Below are 21,500 nucleotides of genomic sequence, written 5' to 3'. Positions count from 1 at the left end.
TTAAAAATAGAAAATTCATAAATGCACACTCTTTTGCATCCAATACCAATATAGTAGCAACGTGTTGTATACATACTGCCAAGTCACATAAAAAGGTTTCTTCAAACCTAAAAACACCCAAACTGACTGAGCGGCGGTAAATACAAGAAGCCGCTTAATTACCCCTTGGCCCTTATGTGGCATTAACTAAAAATAGAAAAAAAAAAGAACCAGAGGAAAAGAAAATAGGAAAATAGGAAAAAGACAAGAGTTTCATGCAATATTTATAACCATGTGTGGAGTCTACGTGTCATACAACGGATAGTTGGTTCTGGAAAAATCGTTCGAGGCAAGGACTATATAAATCCAAGAGTAGTAGCATCATTTTTCAAACAAACGCGCACACCAATAATTATTGATTGAGAAGTTGAGCAAGCAATCATTTAGCTAAGTTTCCTTTTTCTCTCAAAAGAAGTTTGCATTCCCTTCTGGAGTGCGCTTCTGCTGAGTAACCTCTTCTTCTACTTTCCATATTCCATATACAGCTAGAAGTTTCAACCCAAAGTTTCTTGATCTTCTTTTAAGGTTTAAGGTGAGTTCTTTTTCTTTTTTCCAAAGGTATAATTAATTTTTACTGGCTCCTTCTTGGTTGCTTTTATCGATGGTAATTTTCTTGGGTTAATGGTTAAAAACATATATGAACTATCACTTTTTTGCGAGTTTCATACCCACCTATCATGCTTGACTAGACATGAAGTTTAAGAGAGAAATGAATACTTCTGAATCTTGGACTGACTTAACAGGAAGGAATGTCGTATAAATTGGGATTGGAGGGAGTATTTTCTTTTCCTACCTGAACTATCGACAATCTATGTATTAAAACATCCCAAAGGGAACAACAACTGATAGTTGGGTTTGAAACTCGCGGAAAGGTGATATTTCAGGGTTTTTTTTTACCATTATGTCAATTTTCGTTGTACTCTGTGAACCGCGTGTCTCATTCGAAATATTTTGGTTGATCCCATGAAAGTGTGTGAGCTGATTTAATTGCTTCTGTGTTGAAGTTGATACTAGAAAGTGTGATTACAGGTGTTTGCTTCCTGTAATGTGTATTGCTATGTTTATACATGCTTGAGAGTTTTGCTGGAGAATTTATTTTTGGTGAATTTATTGGAAAATGATTGTACGTTCAGCTTCTATATTACCTGCGTATCGATGGTCAGTTGACACTTTGTTTTTGGGGAAGAATTTGAGACGTACAAGAGGTGATTGATTTGTATTCTTACGAATATATTCTTGTATATGCTTTGAATTTACCAATTTTTTGTCTTCATTAAATTCTGGTTAATTGCCTAAATTACCAATTTAAGAAACTGATTTAATGAATATGAGCCTAAGTCCCTTTCAAATTTGTCCCCTTTACCTTCTTCAAATTAAGAAATGAATATTTGGCTGGTTATGGAGTTCCCTTTGATTTGTCAGCTATGAACTTGCCTTTCATACTTCAACCATTATGTCTATCTCAGATGTTTGAGCTGATAACTTATGTATTGTATTTCATCATTAACTTAACTATTTGTCGTTGTTGTTGAAGTGTGAGATTGTAAGGTATTAGCCTAGTAGTGTTAGAATCTCTAATCTGTCATAATTACTAATACATGTAAGTTGATTATAAGATTCCTTCTGCAAAAGATTCTTTTTTTCATTTCCCCACAAATTCGAAGTGACCATATATAGATAGTTAGATGTCAATATCACGTTCGAGCTAACAGCGTGCTTTTGTTGCTCTTTCCTCTGCAGTTAATTGTCAAACATCAACTCGAAAGAAAATGACAGTCACACCTAATATCTCCATCAATGATGGCAACCTCGCTGTCCATGGCAAGACCATACTGAAGGGTGTGCCTGACAACATTATCTTGACTCCTGGATCGGGGGTCGGGCTTGTTAGTGGTGCATTTATTGGAGCAACAGCTTCACAGAGCAAATGCTTGCATGTGTTCCCTGTTGGGGTTTTAGAGTAAGCATTTAATTGTCCTCAGACTTTTTAATTACTGTAGAGTTTAGGTATTTTATTTTAGGGTGTTAACGTTTCAACGATCTGCTTGTTCATTTGATGGCTTCTTCTGGAAAGGAAAGATACAGAAGTTGTTAGAATGACACAACATTTCTTTGAATTCTGTCGCCAACATTTCTTTGAACTCTGTCATCAGTTGAAGCGACACGACCACTGTTAATTCATTTAGTAGAATGCATAAGCATGCACAAATGACATGGTCTGATTAACGATAGTTCTTTAAATGAAGTTATACTTTTTCCCTTCTTTCACTATTACATGATAACCATAAGGCTGAATACATAGCCAGCCCCTTAAACTTATCAAGATTTTTCCATTTAGACACCTCAATTTAGGTTATGACCTAACTTAAATCTATGCATAAATTGTGTCAATTAGACATATATCACTCAATCTTCAGCAATGTTTAAATCTGCGTAGTTTACGTGCAAGTTAAGTGGCAATATACAAAGAAATGTGTCAATAAGAAAAAGGAAAAGAGAGGGGAAAAAAAAAACAAAGTGTAAGTATACGTTTTTCCTTCTTCTTCTTCCTAGTCTTTATTATTCTTCTTTTTCAACACTATTTATTTCTCCTCCCACAGCCTCTCTCCTTGAAAAATGTTAAAAGAAAGGATCGACGTTGGATCTGGTTGGCTCACCATAAAATTTTCTAGCAAACATAATCTTTTTCCGGCTACTCAAATCTGATTTTGAAGGCTCCAAATATAATTAAATTTCGTGACTGTTACCTTCTCTGGACAAGAATCTATCTTGGACCTTAACCGAACATAGCACCAAAATATTCTCGTCTTTTAAAGAGGAAACGGTTTCATAGTTTCAAAACGAGAATCACATTTGGGTTGCCTTTTTTTTTTTCTAGCGTCATTTTATCAACATGAGGTGTTTGAATCTGAAGATGATGAAGGAATTGGTTTGTGAACGAAGTTTTTTTGGCGAGAGATGGTGACTAATAGACGGGGAAGAGGGAAGGGTGGAGGAGGAGGAGGCGTGGTGGCAGATGGTCGTGGAAAATGGCGGAGGTAGTGGCAGGAAAGTGTGAGGAAGAAGGAGAAATTTTGAAACGCATAGAAAAAAGGAAACTAAAAAATGAATTAGCCATTTTCTAGGCTTTAACTCGCTGAGAAAGGGTGTGTAGTCACTTTGCCACATCAGACACAGTTTGACTTGAGTTCAGGTTCTCAATAGGAACAAGTCTAAGTCTGAGTGTCTAAATGAAAAATTCGGAGAAGCTTAAGGGGCCGTACATGTATCCAAACTATTTTTATAGAATTTAACATAACATTAATGTATGGGTTTTGACTTGCTGGATAATAAGCTAATTGGGTGAAGCTATTGTGCTACTAATTCCACTGCTTTATTACAAGTACAAATTGATTATGAGTGGGACGATGTAACTGACCTTATGGTCACGAAGTCCATCTTTAGTGGTGAAATGCTTTCTTCACTTTGTTAAATTTCTTACCTCATGCTAAGAGGGTGAAGGTTGACTTGATCAATTCCATGCAGAAGTACTACATGTTTATCATATTTCAGAAGATCACAGGGAATTGAGTTGCAGAAGAATGAAACGTGATATGCATGTCAGAATGCTACTCGTACTAAAAAATCATATTTCTTTAATATTTGTTGTTACAGGGATACTAGGTTCATGTGTTTATTCCGTTTCAAGCTGTGGTGGATGACTCAGAGAATGGGGACATGTGGAAATGATATTCCTTTGGAGACCCAGTTCATGCTTGTGGAGAGCAAAGACACCACTGAGGGTGAGCATGAAGATGCCCCAACTATTTACACGGTCTTCCTCCCTCTACTTGAGGGACAGTTTCGTGCTGTTCTTCAAGGCAATGAGAAGAACGAAATGGAGATTTGCCTTGAGAGTGGTGAGTTTCCTTCTAGCCATTGGAAAATTGATAAATGTAATACATACATTCCGATTAAGTAGACTTCTTGCATCCATTTTTTGTTTTACCTTTTGAGGGTTGCTGAGGGTCAATCGGAAACAGCCTCCCTACCCAGGTAGGGGTAAGGCTGCGTACATCTTACCCTCCCCAGACCCCACTATTGTGGGATTACACTGGGTAGTGACCAAGACCAAGGCTATGTGCAAAAGTACCTGCTATTTGGGTGCTCTGGGAAACAAAGTCGTCTCTCTATGGACCAAGTCTTTGGTTTAGCCTTTTAGGCCCATTCAACTGGTTATGGGTAGCCTACGTGTGTTGGGCACAGTACGACAATGTCATTTCTCGTTTTACTCAATATTTTTTCACCTGTTATGAACAAAGCTGTGCAAATAATTCTTCAGGATAAGCTGCAAGTCCTATTCCCTATTACCACAAAATGAGGCTATATTAACCTATTGGGCTTGACCTATAGCTATAAATGTGATATTGAGCAAAAAATGTCAATGCTGATAGAGTTACTAAAATCTGTAGATCATCAATGGTGGGCAAGAAAGTATAGTAAATGAGAAAGAACCAATATGTTCTGTTTGATTTATTTTTGCAGGAGATAATGCTGTTGAAACCAACCAAGGGCTTTATCTTGTTTACATGAATGCTGGGACCAATCCCTTTGAAGTCATTAACCAGGCTGTGAAGTAAGCTTCTAACTTCCTGAGATCTTTCTGATTACAATCACAAAAATATTATATATAGTATATTTGCAGTGTGAAGTAATTGTTGAATAATGTAACTGGTACTCAACTAGCATGACTGTAACTAGCAATTGAGACATCCATTTCTAAATTATATAAATAATGCGTTTTGTTCCTTTTATTTTTTTCTTCTCAACAGAGCTGTTGAGAAACACTTGCAAACTTTCCATCACAGAGAGAAGAAGAAGGTAAATAGTTGCTTTCTTACTTTTATTGTGAAATCTTGGTCGGACCATTATCTGAAGGGAGCGTGTAATATCTTCTGTTGATTTCATGTAGCTGCCCTCAATTATTGATTGGTTTGGGTGGTGCACATGGGATGCCTTTTACACCGATGTCACAGTAGAGGGTGTTGAGGATGGCCTCAAAAGGTAATTGTTTTAACTGTTTATTGAGCTATTTCTTAGTTTTTGCTTGGAGATGTCTTTCGAGTTGAACTAATTGATGTAATGCTTTTATGACAGCTTATCTGAGGGTGGTGTTCGTCCACGTTTCCTGATTATTGATGATGGTTGGCAACAGATTGGCAATGAAGCACCCAAGGACGCTAATTGTGTAGTACAAGAAGGAGCACAGTAAGATTTCTTGCTATTTATAATCGTTATTTTACTGTAATTTGCAGATCTAGTAAACAAAATTATATGTATGATCTCCGATGTTTGTTTTGTAGGTTTTCCAACAGGCTAACAGGAATTAAAGAAAACAAGAAGTTCCAAACGAAAGGCCTGAAGCATGTAGTGGAGGAAGCCAAGAAACAGCACAATGTCAAGTAAGTTTGCAACTTCTGATCGTTGTATTTTATATGATTTCTAAAAATTGCACACACCACAATACCTTTTTACTTATAACTCAATTACTTAGTTTTCTGTTGGATTCAAAGTACTTCTCAGCACTCAAATCTTTTCCTCCTTGTCTCAAAGGATCTGCTAGTAGTGAAGTGATACTTATCATTTTAAAATTTGTATTTGCTATGCAGGTATGTATATGTATGGCATGCCCTAGCTGGTTACTGGGGTGGAGTACATCCTGCTGGTCCTGGACTCGAGCACTATGACACTGCATTGGCATACCCCGTTCAGACCCATGGAGTAATGGGAAACCAACCTGACATTGTAATGGACAGTCTTGCAGTTCATGGATTGGGTTTGGTGCACCCGAAAAAGGTCTTCAACTTTTATAATGAACTACATGCCTATCTGGCATCCTGTGGGGTTGATGGAGTCAAGGTCGATGTCCAGAACATCATTGAAACACTTGGTGCTGGTCATGGTGGTAGAGTATCCCTCACGAGAAGCTATGTCCAGGCCCTTGAAGCATCCATTGCTCGAAACTTTCCTGACAATGGATGCATAGCCTGCATGAATCATAACACTGATGGGCTCTACAGTTCCAAGCAAACCGCTCTAGTTAGAGCTTCTGATGATTATTATCCTCGTGACCCAGCTTCTCATACCATCCATATAGCTTCTGTTTGCTACAACTCGCTCTTCTTGGGAGAATTTATGCAACCAGATTGGGACATGTTCCATGTTAGTGTCTGATATTTACTCTACCTTTAATTTTATCCAGTGTTTGATTTCATATGATGGTTAGTTGAAGTCAGTTAATACTGAATGCGTTAGATGTAAAATGAGGTAAATTAATAACTGAGATGTTCATTGCAGAGTCTTCACCCTACTGCTGATTATCATGCTGCAGCTCGAGCAGTTGGAGGATCACCAATTTATGTGAGGTAATGTTTTGTTCTTTTGTGTCTGGTTCTTCCTTATTGCTTATTTTAACTTGAAAGTTGAAACTGTTATCTAACCTAGTTTCTTTTTCTGTTATTCAGTGACAAACCTGGAAATCACAACTTTGAGCTGCTGAAGAAGCTTGTCCTTCCTGATGGATCAGTGCTTCGCGCTCAATTGCCTGGCCGACCTACTCGTGATTGCCTATTTGTTGATCCAGCTAGAGACGGGACAAGGTCTGCAATTCTTTATGCAACTGATGCATATATGATATATATTGTGAACATTCTTGTAATTAGCACGGAAATTTAACCTTCGCGCTTTATGTTGGACAGCTTGCTTAAAATATGGAACGTGAACAAATGCAATGGTGTGGTTGGTGTGTTTAACTGCCAAGGTGCTGGCTGGTGCAAGGTCATAAAGAAGACACGTATCCATGATGCATCTCCTGGCATACTTACAAGTTCGGTCCAAGCAACTGATGTTGACACCATTGCTCAACTCGCTGGCCCTGGTTGGAATGGGGATTCTGTAGTCTATTGCTTTAGATCAGGTAAAGCAATTCCTTAACATAGGTCTTTCCTTAACCAAAAAAAGAAAGGTGGCTCTGATCTTGCAAAGTATGATTGTGGTGCAATTCCTTAACATAGGTCTTTCCTTAACCAAAAAAAGAAAGGCGGCTCTGCTCTTGCAAAGTATGACTGTGGTGTTAGATTACCAATTAACTGTCCATAATTTAATCTACAGGGGAAGTGGTTCAGCTACCAAGAGGTGCTTCACTGCCTGTGACACTTAAAGTTCTCGAGTATGAAGTGTTCCACTTTTCTCCTGTCAAGGTAACCATTTAACATGCTGACCTTTTTGTTCTAAACTTGCTTCTTGAACACATTTTCCCAAAAGATGGAACGAACAAAAGCTTTATCTTACTAAACATTTTATTGGTGCAGGAAATTGTGACAAACATCTCTTTTGCTCCACTTGGGCTGCTAGATATGATCAACAGTGGAGGTGCCATTGATCAGTATGAAGTCCATCTGGCTTCTGAGGAGAAACCCGAGCACCTTGATAGGAGAAGCCGATCTCCGACCGCTACAGTCTCACTGAAGGTCAGAGGATGTGGCTGCTTTGGCGTTTACATTTCCCAACTGCCCCTGAAATGCTCAGTGGATGGTGCAGACACTGACTTCAACTACAACAACGAATCTGGACTGCTTACTATGAACATCCCAGTGCCGCAAGAAGAGATGTACAGGTGGAATATCGAATTCCAGGTCTAAGTAGGAATTTCTCTGATAAGAGAATTAATTGTTGACAGAATCTTTTGTATGGAACCAGAAGTGGCTGAAAGCTTTGTATTTCGTTGGAGGAATGATGTGAGGATTTAGCGTAAGTATTAGCAATGATGTGAGGATTTAGCGCAAGTATTAGCAACAATGAGAGTGGGTGAGGATTTAGCGTTAGTGTTAGCAATAACGAGAGTGGGTGAGGATTTAGCGCAAGTGTTAGCAATAACGAGAATGGTTCAGGATGGAATGTGTCTCTGTAATAAAACTATCTAGATAATGTTGAATGTGAATCCAGCGTTTTCGCCTTCTACGTGTATAGTCTTGATCTATCATTTCCTAATGAATGGATATCATTCTCTTATCTCATGTCTGCCCCTATATCCAAAAGAAGAGAAACCGCGAATTGTTCAGTGTTTGGTTAAACAATGTCGTAATCCAATTTGCATGCCCAACTCAGACCTTTCTGGATTTGTTTGTTGCTTTTTTATAACTTAAATTACTCAAATCATATCTTAAACAGAACCCTTTTCTTTTTTTTTTGGTCAATATCATGGTTGCATCTGATGAACTATGTGAGAAGTTCTTGTGTGTCAATTTCTGCTACATCGTATATCCCAAATTGATCAAAACTCTTAGATGGATTACTCAAGTTGCACCCAATCCACAGCCTATCCAAGTTCTTGGGAAAATTACTTGACACTCCTACAAATATCAGTTACTACCTTGACATACAAAGAGGAATAATACTAATGGTCAGGAGTCAAAGAAGTTGCTCATTTTAACCATTGTTGATAAGTCTTTCTAGAAATCTGCAAAAAGCAAAAAAAATCACTTCCTATTTAACAAGTAACCAGTGAGCCTGAACAGCTGCTCATATCATTGTTTTTTTCTTATGTTTCTAGGTAATCACGTTGAACTTCTTAAATTCAACCTGAACAGCATCATATTGTTACAATCAACAGAAAAATTACTTAACAAAATTTCAATTTGCAAAGAATCTTTACAATGGCAGTGAGTATAAATGAAAACTGAAATGCAATGACAGATAAAATTAAAACATATAATTAGCCAATGATCATGAACTGTCAACCCCACAAAGCAGTATGACCAATATAAAAATCTTCAGAGAAAAGAGGGCATTGATCCTCATCATCTTGTGGAATGTAAGGAGGAACCAATATGGGATTAAATTCGAGTATAGCTGCAGCATAGGCATCAAGTTGTTTATGGTAAGAAGCAGTATTATCATAGTTGGGACCTTGGGCACTTGCACTAATAAAAGTTTCTTGATCCAAAGTATGAACAGAACATTCTTCTTCTTCTTCAGTAGAGTTCGCCGTTAATTGGGTTATCAGAGCAACATTCGATTCTGTCGTGAGTAAACTAACTTGCCTGTTCCCATTCAAAATATTGCTCAACTCATCACATGGAATTAGAGCAGCATTGGCACCTCCAAATTCTTGATTTTCTTGAAACTGATGACCTTTTGCACTAATCCAATGCATATACCATAGGAACATAGCATCCTTCTTCTTCCTCAGTAGAGATTACGGGACCAACATTTAATTTTGTTGTGATTGAACTAAGTTGGCTGTTCCCATTCAAAATACTGCTCAACTCATCACATGGTATTACGGCACGTCCAAAATCTTGATTTTCTTGAAACTGATGTAACAGAGCATAGGATTTCACATTTTCTTGATGTTGTGATGAAGAAGAAATTGGCACATAAGTTGAAACAAAATTCTTCCCACTATGAGACGAATTGACATTCCCATTCAAAATACGGTTCAACTGATCAGATGGAATTACGGCAGCATTGGCACGTCCAGAATCTTGATTTTCTTGAAACTGATATTGAAGAGAGGATTTTGGACAAGAAGCACTTTTTTGATGTTGTGATGAAGAAATTATGACAACTTGCAACAAAATTCTGCCCACTAAGATCCAAAGGGATAACCTGAGACGATTTGACATTCCTCGTAACACGACACACGACACACGACAAAATCCTCATGTTGAATTTGACGACGTTGTCTCAACGCATGTAGTATCTTATCACTAAGGTGATATTCTTTCATATGAATTTTACTAGGTCGATCATCATCATCATGAAAACGGAAGGTTTTCCTGAACCCAACTACTGGTTTCAGTACCCATTCTTGTCATAAACTGGTTTACTATTGTCAGTCCCTTCCATGAAGGGCCTGATGGATTACTAGCATACGCAACAGAAGCAAATAATCAAGATCGAACTTGCATGTAATATAGATAACACATAATCAGATATTAATCAAACATAAAATTAATACTTATCTCTTGAAACATGAATGCAACCTCGAATCTAGCCTTCAAGCCGAGCAAAAACCATCCACGCGTTAATCCTCCAGTTCCACGGTCCTCTACTGTGTAACCCGAATAATACCACAATCTGTGAAATTCATGGATAGGGATGCTATTCCAAGAGGAAGACTACTCAGTGATACTAGAAGAATGTGCAGAAGTGCCCACTATCCAAGATGCTAATCCGGGCGAGCAGCTGTCCAACTGGACCTCCACACCGCTATTGGCTCTTCGATAGAGAAATGATGAATTTATTTTAAAACGGCGAGGATCGATCAAGGCCCGATTACTCACCTTTTGCAATTTATTTACCTCGTAATGTTTTCAAAAATGAAAATGGCTCGACGTTTATCCAAGCCAGAACCATAGTTTGTTCTTTTATTACAATCAAATTAATGAAGCCTAGAATTATGAGAAAATGATTTTATGTTTACTTTTGAATTTCTAAATTGCATACATGTTTTATACTGGCCTCCCATTGCCTTGGCTTTTTAGTAATAAAATCAATAAAGCAACCCTAAATGTCATGACATGTTGCAAAACGAATGAGTCAAGTGGTATAGAGGAGGAAGGATATAAGGAATATGACGAGGAAATGATGCTACCCGAGGGTCTTGTAGAGGAGGTAAAACAGTTGGAGAATGAGCAAAAGCGGAATATGGATGAAAGGTGTGATTAATTACGTTAGAGATTTTATCCCTAATGTCTCTACATACATTGCTCCACTTACAAATATGCTCAAGAAGAATGCCCAAGGTTGGGGAAAGGAATAGGATGAAGCAGTTCAAAAGATAAAAGAAATCTCAAAAGAGGTTAAAGCCCTCCATATTCCATCAGACGGGAAAAAGATATTGCAGACAGATGCCAGCAACGAATATCGGAGTGCGGTACTTTTTGAAGTTGAAGATGGCCAACGGAAAATATGCGGATAGCCAGTGGAAAGTTCAAAGATGCTGAACAACATTACCATTCCACATTCAAAGAAATTCTTGCCGTAAAAAATGGGATTAAAAAGTTTAATTTCTTTTTAATTCACACAGAGTTTCTTATCGTGATGGATATGAAAGCTTTCCTGAAGATGATCCACATAAATCCAAAGATTATCCCAAATCCGCAGATTCTCAAATGGGCACAATGGTTCTCCCCTTACAAATTCCAAGTAAAGCACCTCAAAGGGAAATATAATATTCTAGTAGATTTCCTATCCAGGCCAGATGAGTTTTCAAAGAGATTTCAAGCCAAACTGCAGAAGAGGCTAACTAGCAACATTTTCATGCTTACAAGCTCATCAGGAGCTAGTCCATCCAGAATAGCAGATCATCCGCCAGAATTCTTCAGCAAGTTTGTGGACCCGTTTGATCCATCCATCCTTACAGAAAGAAGGACTTTCTATGAGCTCCTAGTTTTCAGAAAATATGGAGGATCCATCCTTAAGCCATTCAGAGTCAATCCAGAATACCCATTCTGTCACGTATTCATAGCCATGCACAATGATTTTCCACAGGAGCTATTATGGTTTTTCTGGTACTTGTGTCACCAGTATTATGTTTTCATGGAATTCAAGTGCGACATGTTCCGATGTTTTGACAAGATTGAACCTGCTCTCAAAAAGTTTCTGCAATGGTTCAAACCACGAAGATATTTGGTTCAATGTTTCCAAGACTCCTATGAAACAAAAGTGTTCATGTTACATCGACCGATAAAAATTATTGATGGGAAGGTCTATGCTCAACCAGATATTTCACTATGGTGGGAATTCCCCGTCTCTGTCTTGTCCTTAGAAGATGAATACAACGAAGCACAGAGAATTATTTTTCAGCAAAATAAGTGCATCCCAAAGGAGATATGGCCGAAAAAATGGGCTCGATGGAATTACACTGATAACCATCCCCATTGGGAAAGAGTTCGAGAAGCAGCAAAGGAGTACCGAGTGCCGTATGAAATAATCAAAGATGAAGTCACTCAGGCTATCACAAAGATAAGGTTGGATTTTCCATCTTAAGATTCAGCAAAAATAGATCCAGAGATGACAGGGCCATCCAACAAAAAATGCTACTACACAAGGTCGTGAAAAAGAAGTTTGGAAAACAAAGAAAAATTCAAGCAAAAACATGGACCAGAATGGTGGATAGAGGAAGGATACGCAACTCCGCCGTCGACTCCATCAAGCACTGCTCCGTCGGATAAAGCTTACTAACGTGCTTACAAGAAAGAAAAAAGCGGACCCCACGGTCACATGCTTGCACATGGTTGTCATGCTTCAAATAATGTTCCCCTCATTTTACTAGGCTTGTTTTATTAGGCTGTCTTATTAGGCTCGTTTTATTAGGTTTGTTTTATTAGGCCCTTCACATGTCTAGCGGGGCCCGTGTGCCATGTAAGATAAGTTTTGTGGAAGCCTCCAACTCCTATAAATAGGAGGCTATGTAGTAGTTAGAGGGCATCAAACAATTTCCCTGTAAATTTTCCGATACCAATAAAATGTTTGCCTTCTAAATTTCTCTTGTTCTTCTCTTTGAAAGGCATGGAAAGGCTGATCCTAAGTATAGGGTTAGGAAATATTGGGCAATTTGAGCTTGCTATGAGTACAATAGTTTTCCGAAGCTTTGACAGTATGTCCGTAGTAGTGCGAAAGTTTTTTCGAGTTGAGTAGCTTGGCTAGGAAGCTAGCCCATTTTGTAGGAAAAACTTTCATATCTACGATCTTTCAAACTGTCCGACTAACTTGACAAGCCATCCTTCGGGTTGTCGAAGTCAGGTTTGTGGCAAGCCGTCCTTCGGGATGTTGAAGCCCAGTCCTACTATGTAAGAAAACTATTATGCTTGTAGTTTGGCTGTCTTGCTTGGTGTTTCCCCGCCCTCTACATACCCGTGGTAGGTAGAAACGTGATATTGAAGGAGAACAAGCAAGAGATAGCTTAGTTAAACGTCAAAGGTATGTGAGGCTAGTCCTTTCTTTCTAATGGCATGAATCTCATAGCATGAATTTCCTTCCTCCTCATAAGTTCCTATATTCCAGAAAGCTAAAAGCCAATGTCTATGAATATCTATGTAAGATAAAAGATATGACATGATGTTATCTATTGCTTACACTCACCTTATATGCTATTTCCTTCAAGGTGAGGCGGGATGTCAATAATTACTCCATAATGAAATCGGGGGAAGCACGACCTTACGTCACCCCGATAAAGTAAAGTTGTTCATAACCATTATGCATGTATTATGATAAGTATATTATGATGAGAATGTATGATGATGATATAACACCGCGCCTATTTGGCCGGGCAGTCACCGCTAAGGTGGGCAGCTATACGATACACCATGGCCAAATGGCATGGGCAGACACCACTAGTGGGCGGCATGAGATGGTACCCCGGACGCGGGAGGCTTGGACGCAGGCTAATGTTATGATTATCACACCGATCTGAGATGGACGGGCAACTTATATATTACTACACCGTACCTATATGGGCGGGCAGCTTATACATTATGCATATATGACATGATGATGATTATGAGTAAGCCAGCATGCATTATTTCTTTTACACTTGACAGTCAGACACAGTTATTCCATATTGAGACTTCTTTTATATCATTGCCTTATTTCTTTGTTTATGCCTCTCATACTCAGTACAATGTTCGTACTGACGTCCGTTTTCTTTGGACGCTGTGTTCATGCCCACAGGTAGGCAGGGAGGAGAGCTCGACCCAGACCAGTAGTAGCTGTCAGCTGATTGAAAGCACTCCTTTGTTCGGAGGTGCTTATGATTATTCTCTTGCGTATAGTCATATATATGTATTTTGGGCATGACGGGGTTTTGTCCCGTCCTTATGTTTAGCACTCTAGTAGAGGCTCGTAGATGCGCAGTGTGGGTTAGATGGTCTCACTGTTTACCCCGGATTCGGATAATCAATTAAATTTGTGAATGGGTATAGGATATGTGCTTTGTTCTTGATGTGTGTTAAGGGGGGAAAAACAAGTATTTGGGAGCTCTTTATTGAAACGGCTAATGACGATAGTTTGCTAGTGATACGAGCGTTAGTGAACAAAGCAAGATATTAGATGGATGGAATGCAATAATAATAATAACTGGTGGCCTTGGCCGAATTGAACAATGAGAGAGATTGTATATATGAATTCTTCTACTACAAGTATTCTTGGAAAATAAAAGTGACCAACCCCTTTAAAGGAAGGGGACATGCCCTATTTATAGTGGCACCTCCATGGTTCTCATACAATATAAGTTAATAAAATAATAATAAAAAGGACTGCTCTGCACGGATTTGGTGGGATTAGACTGACAGCGCCGTCTGACACACGCATGGTAGGTAGTTGACCGTGACTGGACGTTACTGGCGCGTGACCCGTCTGCAACGGCCACACGGACAAACGGTCACTCGGGCTAACGGTCATGCGGACCAACGGCCATGAAAGCCCGAGTCCTCGGGCTTGGCCGTTTCAATGATGCAGAGGGCAGATCAGTCGGTGCCCTTGCTCGGCTTCGGCCCGGGCACTGTTTCGGTCAAGGGCGAGTAGCCTTGGGCGCATCATTGTTCCTTCCTCCGGTTCCCGTTCCACCGGTTTGGCTCACATCCGGCTTTTACCGTATACAGATAGCCCCACACTTCTCGGATCTGCGATCTATCGGAGAAACGGGAAGTGGATAATTCCCGAAAACCGGTGGTTCCGGCAGCTCGTCATTGTCTTCTTATTTTGGCGGGAACGGTTGCATAATGCGTCCCCTTTTATCGGCCACGTGTCCCGCTCCGGATGGCTCGTCTCTGTCAACCGCCTTTTTCACATCGTTTCAAGTCACTTCGAATTAATGACGGGACACGTGGCGCCCCTTGATTTGCGGTCCTCGGTAACCGCTCCTCTTCTTTGCCTATATAAGGCCCTTCGCCTCCTCATTTTTCCATTTTCACGCATTTGCTCTCCTTCAACTCCACTCCATTTTCTGCACCTTTTCATCTTCACCACACACAATTAACTTCCCATTTGATCTGCTATTGTTTCATTGATTCGCTCAGCGTGCAAAAAGAACCAATTCTGCTCCCCTTGCTTTTAGTTATTACTAGTCTCTTCATCTTTCTTAAATCACTCTCTTAGGCCTTCCTTCTTTCTCGTCATCACGATGTCTGAATACACTTCTCATGATGCTCCACCGGTATCGTCCCCAGGGGCCGAGCCTGCGACCCCGGTTAAATTTGAACCCACGGCCTCGGATATCATACCGGCTAAATTCAACTTTAACAAGGACCTTGAGGTCGAGAAGCCTTCCTCCGTTTCAGAGAGGGGATTTGACGTGAGGCGGTATCCCTCATCTATCACCGAGGAGAGGCTCGACATAGTCCGGGCTGATTACGGGTGGGACACTCGTCCGGTTCGGGTTTTCGCCCCCGGGCCAGATGAATCCGTTACCGACCATCGTGAAGGGTTTTTGTATGTTTATACATACCCCTTCACTCTCAAACTCGACCCCCCGGTGGACCCGGTCATTCTCGACATGTGCCGGGCTTACGGCGTTACATTTGCTCAGATCGGCCCAAACGTTTGGAGGGTCGTAGCGTGCCTCCGGATGTTGGCCAACAACGCCGAGGAGGAGTTCACACTGGCCCATCTGATACGCCTTTACTCCCCGAGGCTGTTCCGGGGTGGTGTAATGAAACTGGCCAAGCGGAGCCGGAACCAATTCTTCTAAAAAATGGATGAAGATCGAGACCGGGGATGGTTGGAGCGATATGCCCGGGTGAAGACCGAGGACATAATTCCAGCCGAGCACATGCCCTTCCCGGAGAAATGGAATAACAAGCGTAAGCTCGAAGTCTCGAACAATTGCGTTAGTATTGCTTTGTCAAATTTTGATTCTGCTTTCTCACCGTTTCTTTCTTACTTTTGCCAGCCAATGGGTACGTTCCTCCGGCCATCCGGAATCTGAACGATTGGGTCACCGTGCTCCTCGCCCAGCATCCCTACGACGACCGGACATGGGCTCACCTGTCTCGTGGCCGATGGATTGCCCAAAATCACGGTAACCTTCTATTTTTATTCTGCTGCATTCCCCTTTATTCGTTTCGTCCCTTGACCTTTGCTAACATTTTGTCTTTTTAGGTTTGCCTAAGGGCTCGGTAGCAACTAGATCGGAGTCGGAGACCGCCCCTCCGGCACCGACGCCAGAATTCGACACAGCGGGCTCTTCCCGTGTCCTCTCCGATGCTGCAAAAAGAAAGCGGCCCTCCGAAAAGGGGCAGACGTCGAAAAGGAAGATGGCAAGGAGTGTTGCTCGTCCTTCGAGTGAAGAGACAGAGCCCGACATCATTGTTCGGAGAGTCGGCTCCGTTCCCACCGTGGCTTCAATACCTGAGGAGGCGGTCTCCGTTCCGCCCCTTCCTTCCGTCGGCGAAGGCCTCTTGGTTCCTGCTCCACATTCAGGTGCGGAAGATATACTTTCACCAGCTGCTCTTCGGTCGATTGACTTTGTCGACATTTCAGGTGAAACTTCTTCAAAAGATGCTCCCCTTCAAAGAAAAAGGTCCGGGGGAGCGGTTGCTGTTGAAGACGATATGAGGACTGCCCCAGTGCCGGAGTGCAAAGCCCCCACAGGTGCTCGCCCGTCTCCCGAGCACGAGCCTGCTGCAACTGTGAAGCCCTCGGCCTTTGCCGAAATTATTGAGGCTGCTCCAAGTTCATCTACCCCGGCTAGGCGGGTGGACGATTTTAATGATATGTTCTCGAGCACCCCCCCTCCCCCCGCTACCGGAGAAGCAGCGGGCTTTGGTCATCTCCCTATTCCTCGGGCCACGAGGCTGGCCAACCGGATCTCCAAGTCAGGGGCCAGGGACAGCTTGGTAAACATCTTCCCAGCCCCGAGCGTGGAGCCAAGGAGAACCAGATCGACCGTAGTCACCGTACCCGAGGACTGCAGCTTTCTGTCGCGCCCGGTGGGCGTAGCGAGCTATTTGCGGCCCCTTATTTCTGACTCGAACAAGCGTAAAATGACCGGGCTCACTTGGCAGTGCCTCATTAACGAGGGTATGCATGTAAGCAACCGGGTAAGCTCTTCTGTCATCCTTGTATAGTTTATCAATGGATTTTATCCTCATTTCGCCTAAGTCTTCTGACTTGTTTTACCTGTAGAGTGTGGTGTTGGTTAATGAAGCTTTCATCCGTGCCCAACATGAGATAGATGATCTCTGAGGCCAACTGGATGCCTAAGGCCGAGAAACGGAGAAATACCGGCATCTTCTTCAGGGGAAGGAGGAAGAGTTGAATCGGGCGGCCGTTCTGGCCAACCTTCGTCCCGATCTCGATGCGGCTAAGGACGAAAACCGTCGTTTGAAGGGTGAGCTGGTCGTTATGACCGACTATAACCGGAGCCTGGAGGCTGAAAAGATAGGCCTTAGCCGGGATAAAGCCCAGTTTTCTTCGAGGCTAGATGAGCTGGAGACCACGGTTTCCCGACTCCGGGGGGAGCTGGACTCGGTGAATGCTGATGCAACAACCCTGGCTGAGAGGAACCGGCGGCTCGAGTCCGAGGCTGCTTTGTCCGACGAGCGCAGGAGGGTGTTCGAAGAGAAAGCCGAGGAGTGATCTCGGATATGCCAAGGCCTAAGAACCGAGCTCGAGGAGGCGGCTATTGCCAACAATGCCTTTAAGGCCGAGCTGGATGCAGCTACTAGTAGGATAAGTGTCCTTGAGGGGGACCGGGCCGACTTGGAAGCAAAACTGGCCAAGGCTGAGGCCGACTTGGATGAAACATGGAGAAGTGTCGAGGCGGCCGAGGCTCATACTGCTATTGTTGCCGAGTATGAGAAGTGGAAGTCTCGGCGGATCACCCTCGAGCAAGCCGAGCACGGTCTCTCGGATCTTCCGGTCCTGATACTTGAGGCCAAGAGGATGGAGGAAGAAGCCAATCGTGCCCTCGGGTCCGAGTCAGACGACTCCGAGCGAACTGTGTCCGAGCACTCATCCACCTCCAGTCATGCCGGATAATATGGGGCGTATGCCTTGCTTTTTGTTTTTGTTTTATTTGCCTTTGTAGGACTTTGTTTTTCTTTTGATGTAAGAGACATCCGTTGTATAAATGAAAAATGCATCTTTCTGCTTCTTCGTTTGAATGTTTGCTTGCTGCTTTTGCTATAGTTGTTGGTCCGTTCTAGGACCAGTTCATACCCGCTGGTCTTATCTGATATTTTGGGGCCGGTGGATTATTGAATTTTGGCTTGGATCATAGTGATCTCGTTGCCCTTGCCGAATTCCGACCAAGGTACCCGGCGTACGGTATGCGAACGAGGCAGCGCCGATATACGACGGTTATCAACTGGGCAAAGTATATTTAATCATAGAGTTATTATCCCAAGTTTTGATAACTTGTGTTTGCAAAAAATGTTTGTACATATGAGAATTTTAACTCCTTCCTTAGCCGTAGCAAATGTAAAATGGGACACGATTCGTTATGATCGTTTGGTCCTTACATCGGAGGCTATGGCCGGTGGCCGGGCCTTAGTTTTGCCGTAGCAAATGTAAAATGGGACACGATTCATTATGATCGTTTGGTCCTTACATCGAAGGCTATGGCCGGTGGCCGGGCCTTAGTTTTGCCGTAGCAAATGTTGACCGTCTCCGTTTGTTTTAACCGGTGTCATCTTTGGTGTGGCATGGTACTCCCCTAGCACTTATCCGATCTCCAAGGTCGGGTGAGTGCTATTATGTCCCTATCGGAGGATGCGACACCGGGTGACCGGGTACTTGCCCTTCGTATTCGTCAAGTAACACGTTGTACTCGTTGCCTCATTAAAAACCTTGTCGGAAAACCCATTTTGGGAAAAAACCGTACTAAGGAAAAGAGTGCAACACGTGTTTTCAGATCTGGGCTCTAATTTTGTCCCTCACTTGCCTTCCTGCAAAAGGAGAAAAGTTGATAAGAGAATACGGGGAGTCCATACCTTAGCAGTAGTATCTCTTTAGGTGGACCAGGTTCCAGTTATTACGCAGACGTTGCTCGTCCATGGACTCCAACTGATACGACCCTTTGCCCGTTATACCGGTTATCTTGTACGGGTCTTCCCAGTTCGGACCCAGCTTTCCCTCGTTGGGGTTCTTGGTGTGCAAGGTAACTTTTCGAAGTACTAAATCCCCAACTTGGAAGTGCCGGAAGTTGCCTCTTCGGTTGTAATATCTTTCCATCCTCTATTTCTGGGCCGCTATACGGACCGCCGCCCTTTCGCGCAGTTCATCCGCGAGGTCGAGCTTCACGGCCATGGCCTCCCCATTTGACTCTTCGGTGGTATACCTGAAATGGAGGGTCGGTTCACCAACTTCCACGGGGATGAGGGCTTCGGCTCCGTAAACCAACGAGAACGGGGTTTCCCCCGTGCTCGACTTGGATGTGGTTCTGTAAGTCCACAATACCTCTGGGAGTATCTCCCTCCAATGATACTTCGATGCTTCAAGTCTCTTCCTCAGATTTTGGATTATTGTTTTGTTCGTTGATTCTGCCTGTCCGTTCGCACACGGGTGATATGGGGTCGACATGATTTTCTTGATCTTCAACCCCTCGAGGAAACTGTTGACCTTGCCACCCACAAACTGGGGGCCATTATCACAGGTTATCTCGGAGGGGATGCCGAAACGGCAGATGATGTGATCCCATATGAAGTCGATGACTTCCTTCTCTCTTATCTTTTCGAAAGCCTGCACTTCAACCCATTTAGAAAAATAGTCAGTCATAAACAAAATGAAATGGGCCTTACCTGGTGCTTGAGGCAACGGACCCATAATGTCCATTCCCTACTTCATGAAAGGCCAAGGTGAGGTCACCGAATGCAGCAACTCCCCGGGCCGGTGAATCATCGGAGCGTGCTTCTGACACCCGTCGCATCTTCGGACAAAACTTTTCGCGTCTTCGTCCATCTGATTCCAGTAATAACCGGCCCTGATAATTTTTCGAACCAAAGCTTCCGCACCGGAGTGGTTGCCGCAGGTTCCCTCGTGTACCTCTCTTATCACGTATTCCGTTTCACCGGGGCCCAAACACTTAGCCAGAGGACTGAGGAAAGATCGTCGATACAGTTGACCGTCCACCAAGCAAAAGTGAGCAGCCTTGGTCCGTAATGATCGTGACTCCTTCAGGTCATTTGGGAGCTTACCATCACGCAAGTAGTCGATGTACTTGTTGCGCCAATCCCAGGTCAAGTCCATTGTGTTTATTTCGGCGTGCCCGGTTTCTATGGCCGTGTTTGATAAGTGCACCGTTGCCCCGAGGCTGATTTCCTCCCCCTCGACCGAGGATCCCAAGTTTGCTAGTGCATCGGCTTCGCTGTTCATTTCCCTCGGTATGTGCTGCATGGTCCATCCTTTAAATTGATGAAGTACCACTTGGGTTTTTTTGAGGTACCGTTGCATCCGTTCGTCCTTTACCTCGAATATGCCGCTCACCTGGTTCACGACCAAAAGCGAGTCGCACTTTGCCTCGATCGTTTCGGCTCCCATGCTTCGAGCCAACTCCAAACCTGCAATCATAGCCTCATACTCGGCTTCATTGTTAGTCAATCTAGCAGTTCTAACGGACTGTCGGATGACATCCCCGGCCGGGGTCCTAAGGACGATCCCTAGTCCGGAACCTCTAAGATTCGAGGCCCCGTCCGTGTGTAAAGACCAAATGCCCGTGGTCTTTTTTGAGGTCAGCAAAAGTTCCTTCTCGACCTCGGGGACCATGGCCGGGGTAAAGTCTGCCACAAAATCGGCTAAGATTTGGGATTTGATGGTCGTCCGAGGCTTGTACTCGATGTCGTAACCGCTAATTTCTACAGCCCATTTTGTTAATCTACCGGATAACTCTGGTTTATGCATGATGTTTTTTAAAGGGTAAGTGGTTACTACACATATGGGGTGGCATTGAAAATAGGGTTTGAGCTTTCTGGAAGCGCTTACCAGTGCTAATGCCAGCTTCTCCAAATAGGGTTAACGGGTCTCCGCATCCCCCAAAGTTCTACTTACGTAATAGATAGGGAATTGCGTACCTGATTCTTCTCGGACCAAAACTTCGCTTACCGCCATTTCGGAGACTGCTAGGTAGAGGAAAAGTGGCTCACTGGTCTTCGGTGTGTGCAGCAACGGGGGGCTGGACAAATACTTTTTCAACTCCCTTAGGGATTCTTGGCACTCCGGTGTCCAAACGAAGTCGTTCTTCTTTCTGAGCATAGAGAAGAACCGGTGACTCTTGTCCGAGGATCTCGATATGAAACGGCTCAGCGCCGCTATCCTCCCGGTGAGCTTCTGTACCCCTTTATGTTGTTCACGACCTCGATATCCTCGATGGCCTTGATCTTGTCCGGGTTGATCTCAATTCCCCGGTTCGACACCATGAAACCCAAAAATTTACCGGACCTCACCCCGAAAGCACATTTTTCCGGGTTGAGCTTCATGTT

At 42.9% G+C, this 21,500-nt stretch overlaps 1 protein-coding gene across 2 annotated transcripts; it reads left to right on the top strand.

The window, feature by feature from the left end:
• Nucleotides 1-359: 359 nt before the first annotated feature.
• LOC132635303 (probable galactinol--sucrose galactosyltransferase 2) lies at nt 360-8,037 on the top strand. Of its 2 annotated transcripts, none has more exons than XM_060351633.1 (14): nt 360-571; nt 1,780-1,999; nt 3,694-3,938; nt 4,564-4,654; nt 4,851-4,899; nt 4,991-5,082; nt 5,176-5,286; nt 5,382-5,480; nt 5,688-6,240; nt 6,376-6,443; nt 6,543-6,677; nt 6,777-6,994; nt 7,189-7,277; nt 7,389-8,037. In XM_060351633.1, the coding sequence occupies exons 2-14, from the start codon at nt 1,809-1,811 to the stop codon at nt 7,716-7,718; spliced, it is 2,271 nt and encodes a 756-aa protein (XP_060207616.1). In that variant the 5' UTR covers nt 360-571; nt 1,780-1,808; the 3' UTR covers nt 7,719-8,037. The 2 variants fall into 2 exon arrangements, with proteins under 2 accessions (XP_060207616.1, XP_060207623.1); XM_060351640.1 differs by lacking the exon at nt 360-571 and adding an exon at nt 777-911.
• Nucleotides 8,038-21,500: the final 13,463 nt, after the last annotated feature.

Source organism: Lycium barbarum, chromosome 1, assembly GCF_019175385.1.
Source record: "Lycium barbarum isolate Lr01 chromosome 1, ASM1917538v2, whole genome shotgun sequence".
Classification (NCBI taxonomy): domain Eukaryota; kingdom Viridiplantae; phylum Streptophyta; class Magnoliopsida; order Solanales; family Solanaceae; genus Lycium; species Lycium barbarum.
The sequence above is the reverse complement of the archived record's forward strand: the minus strand, read 5'-3'. Positions and strand labels throughout refer to the sequence as shown.

Bases quoted from the DNA above. Each gene is read 5' to 3' on its own strand.
- LOC132635303 (XM_060351633.1), top strand. From the start codon at position 1,809: ATGACAGTCACACCTAATATCTCCATCAATGATGGCAACCTCGCTGTC. The intron at 2,000-3,693 runs GTAAGCATTTAA...TTGTTGTTACAG, and splicing joins TTCCCTGTTGGGGTTTTAGA to GGATACTAGGTTCATGTGTT. The intron at 6,678-6,776 runs GTCTGCAATTCT...TATGTTGGACAG, and splicing joins CCAGCTAGAGACGGGACAAG to CTTGCTTAAAATATGGAACG.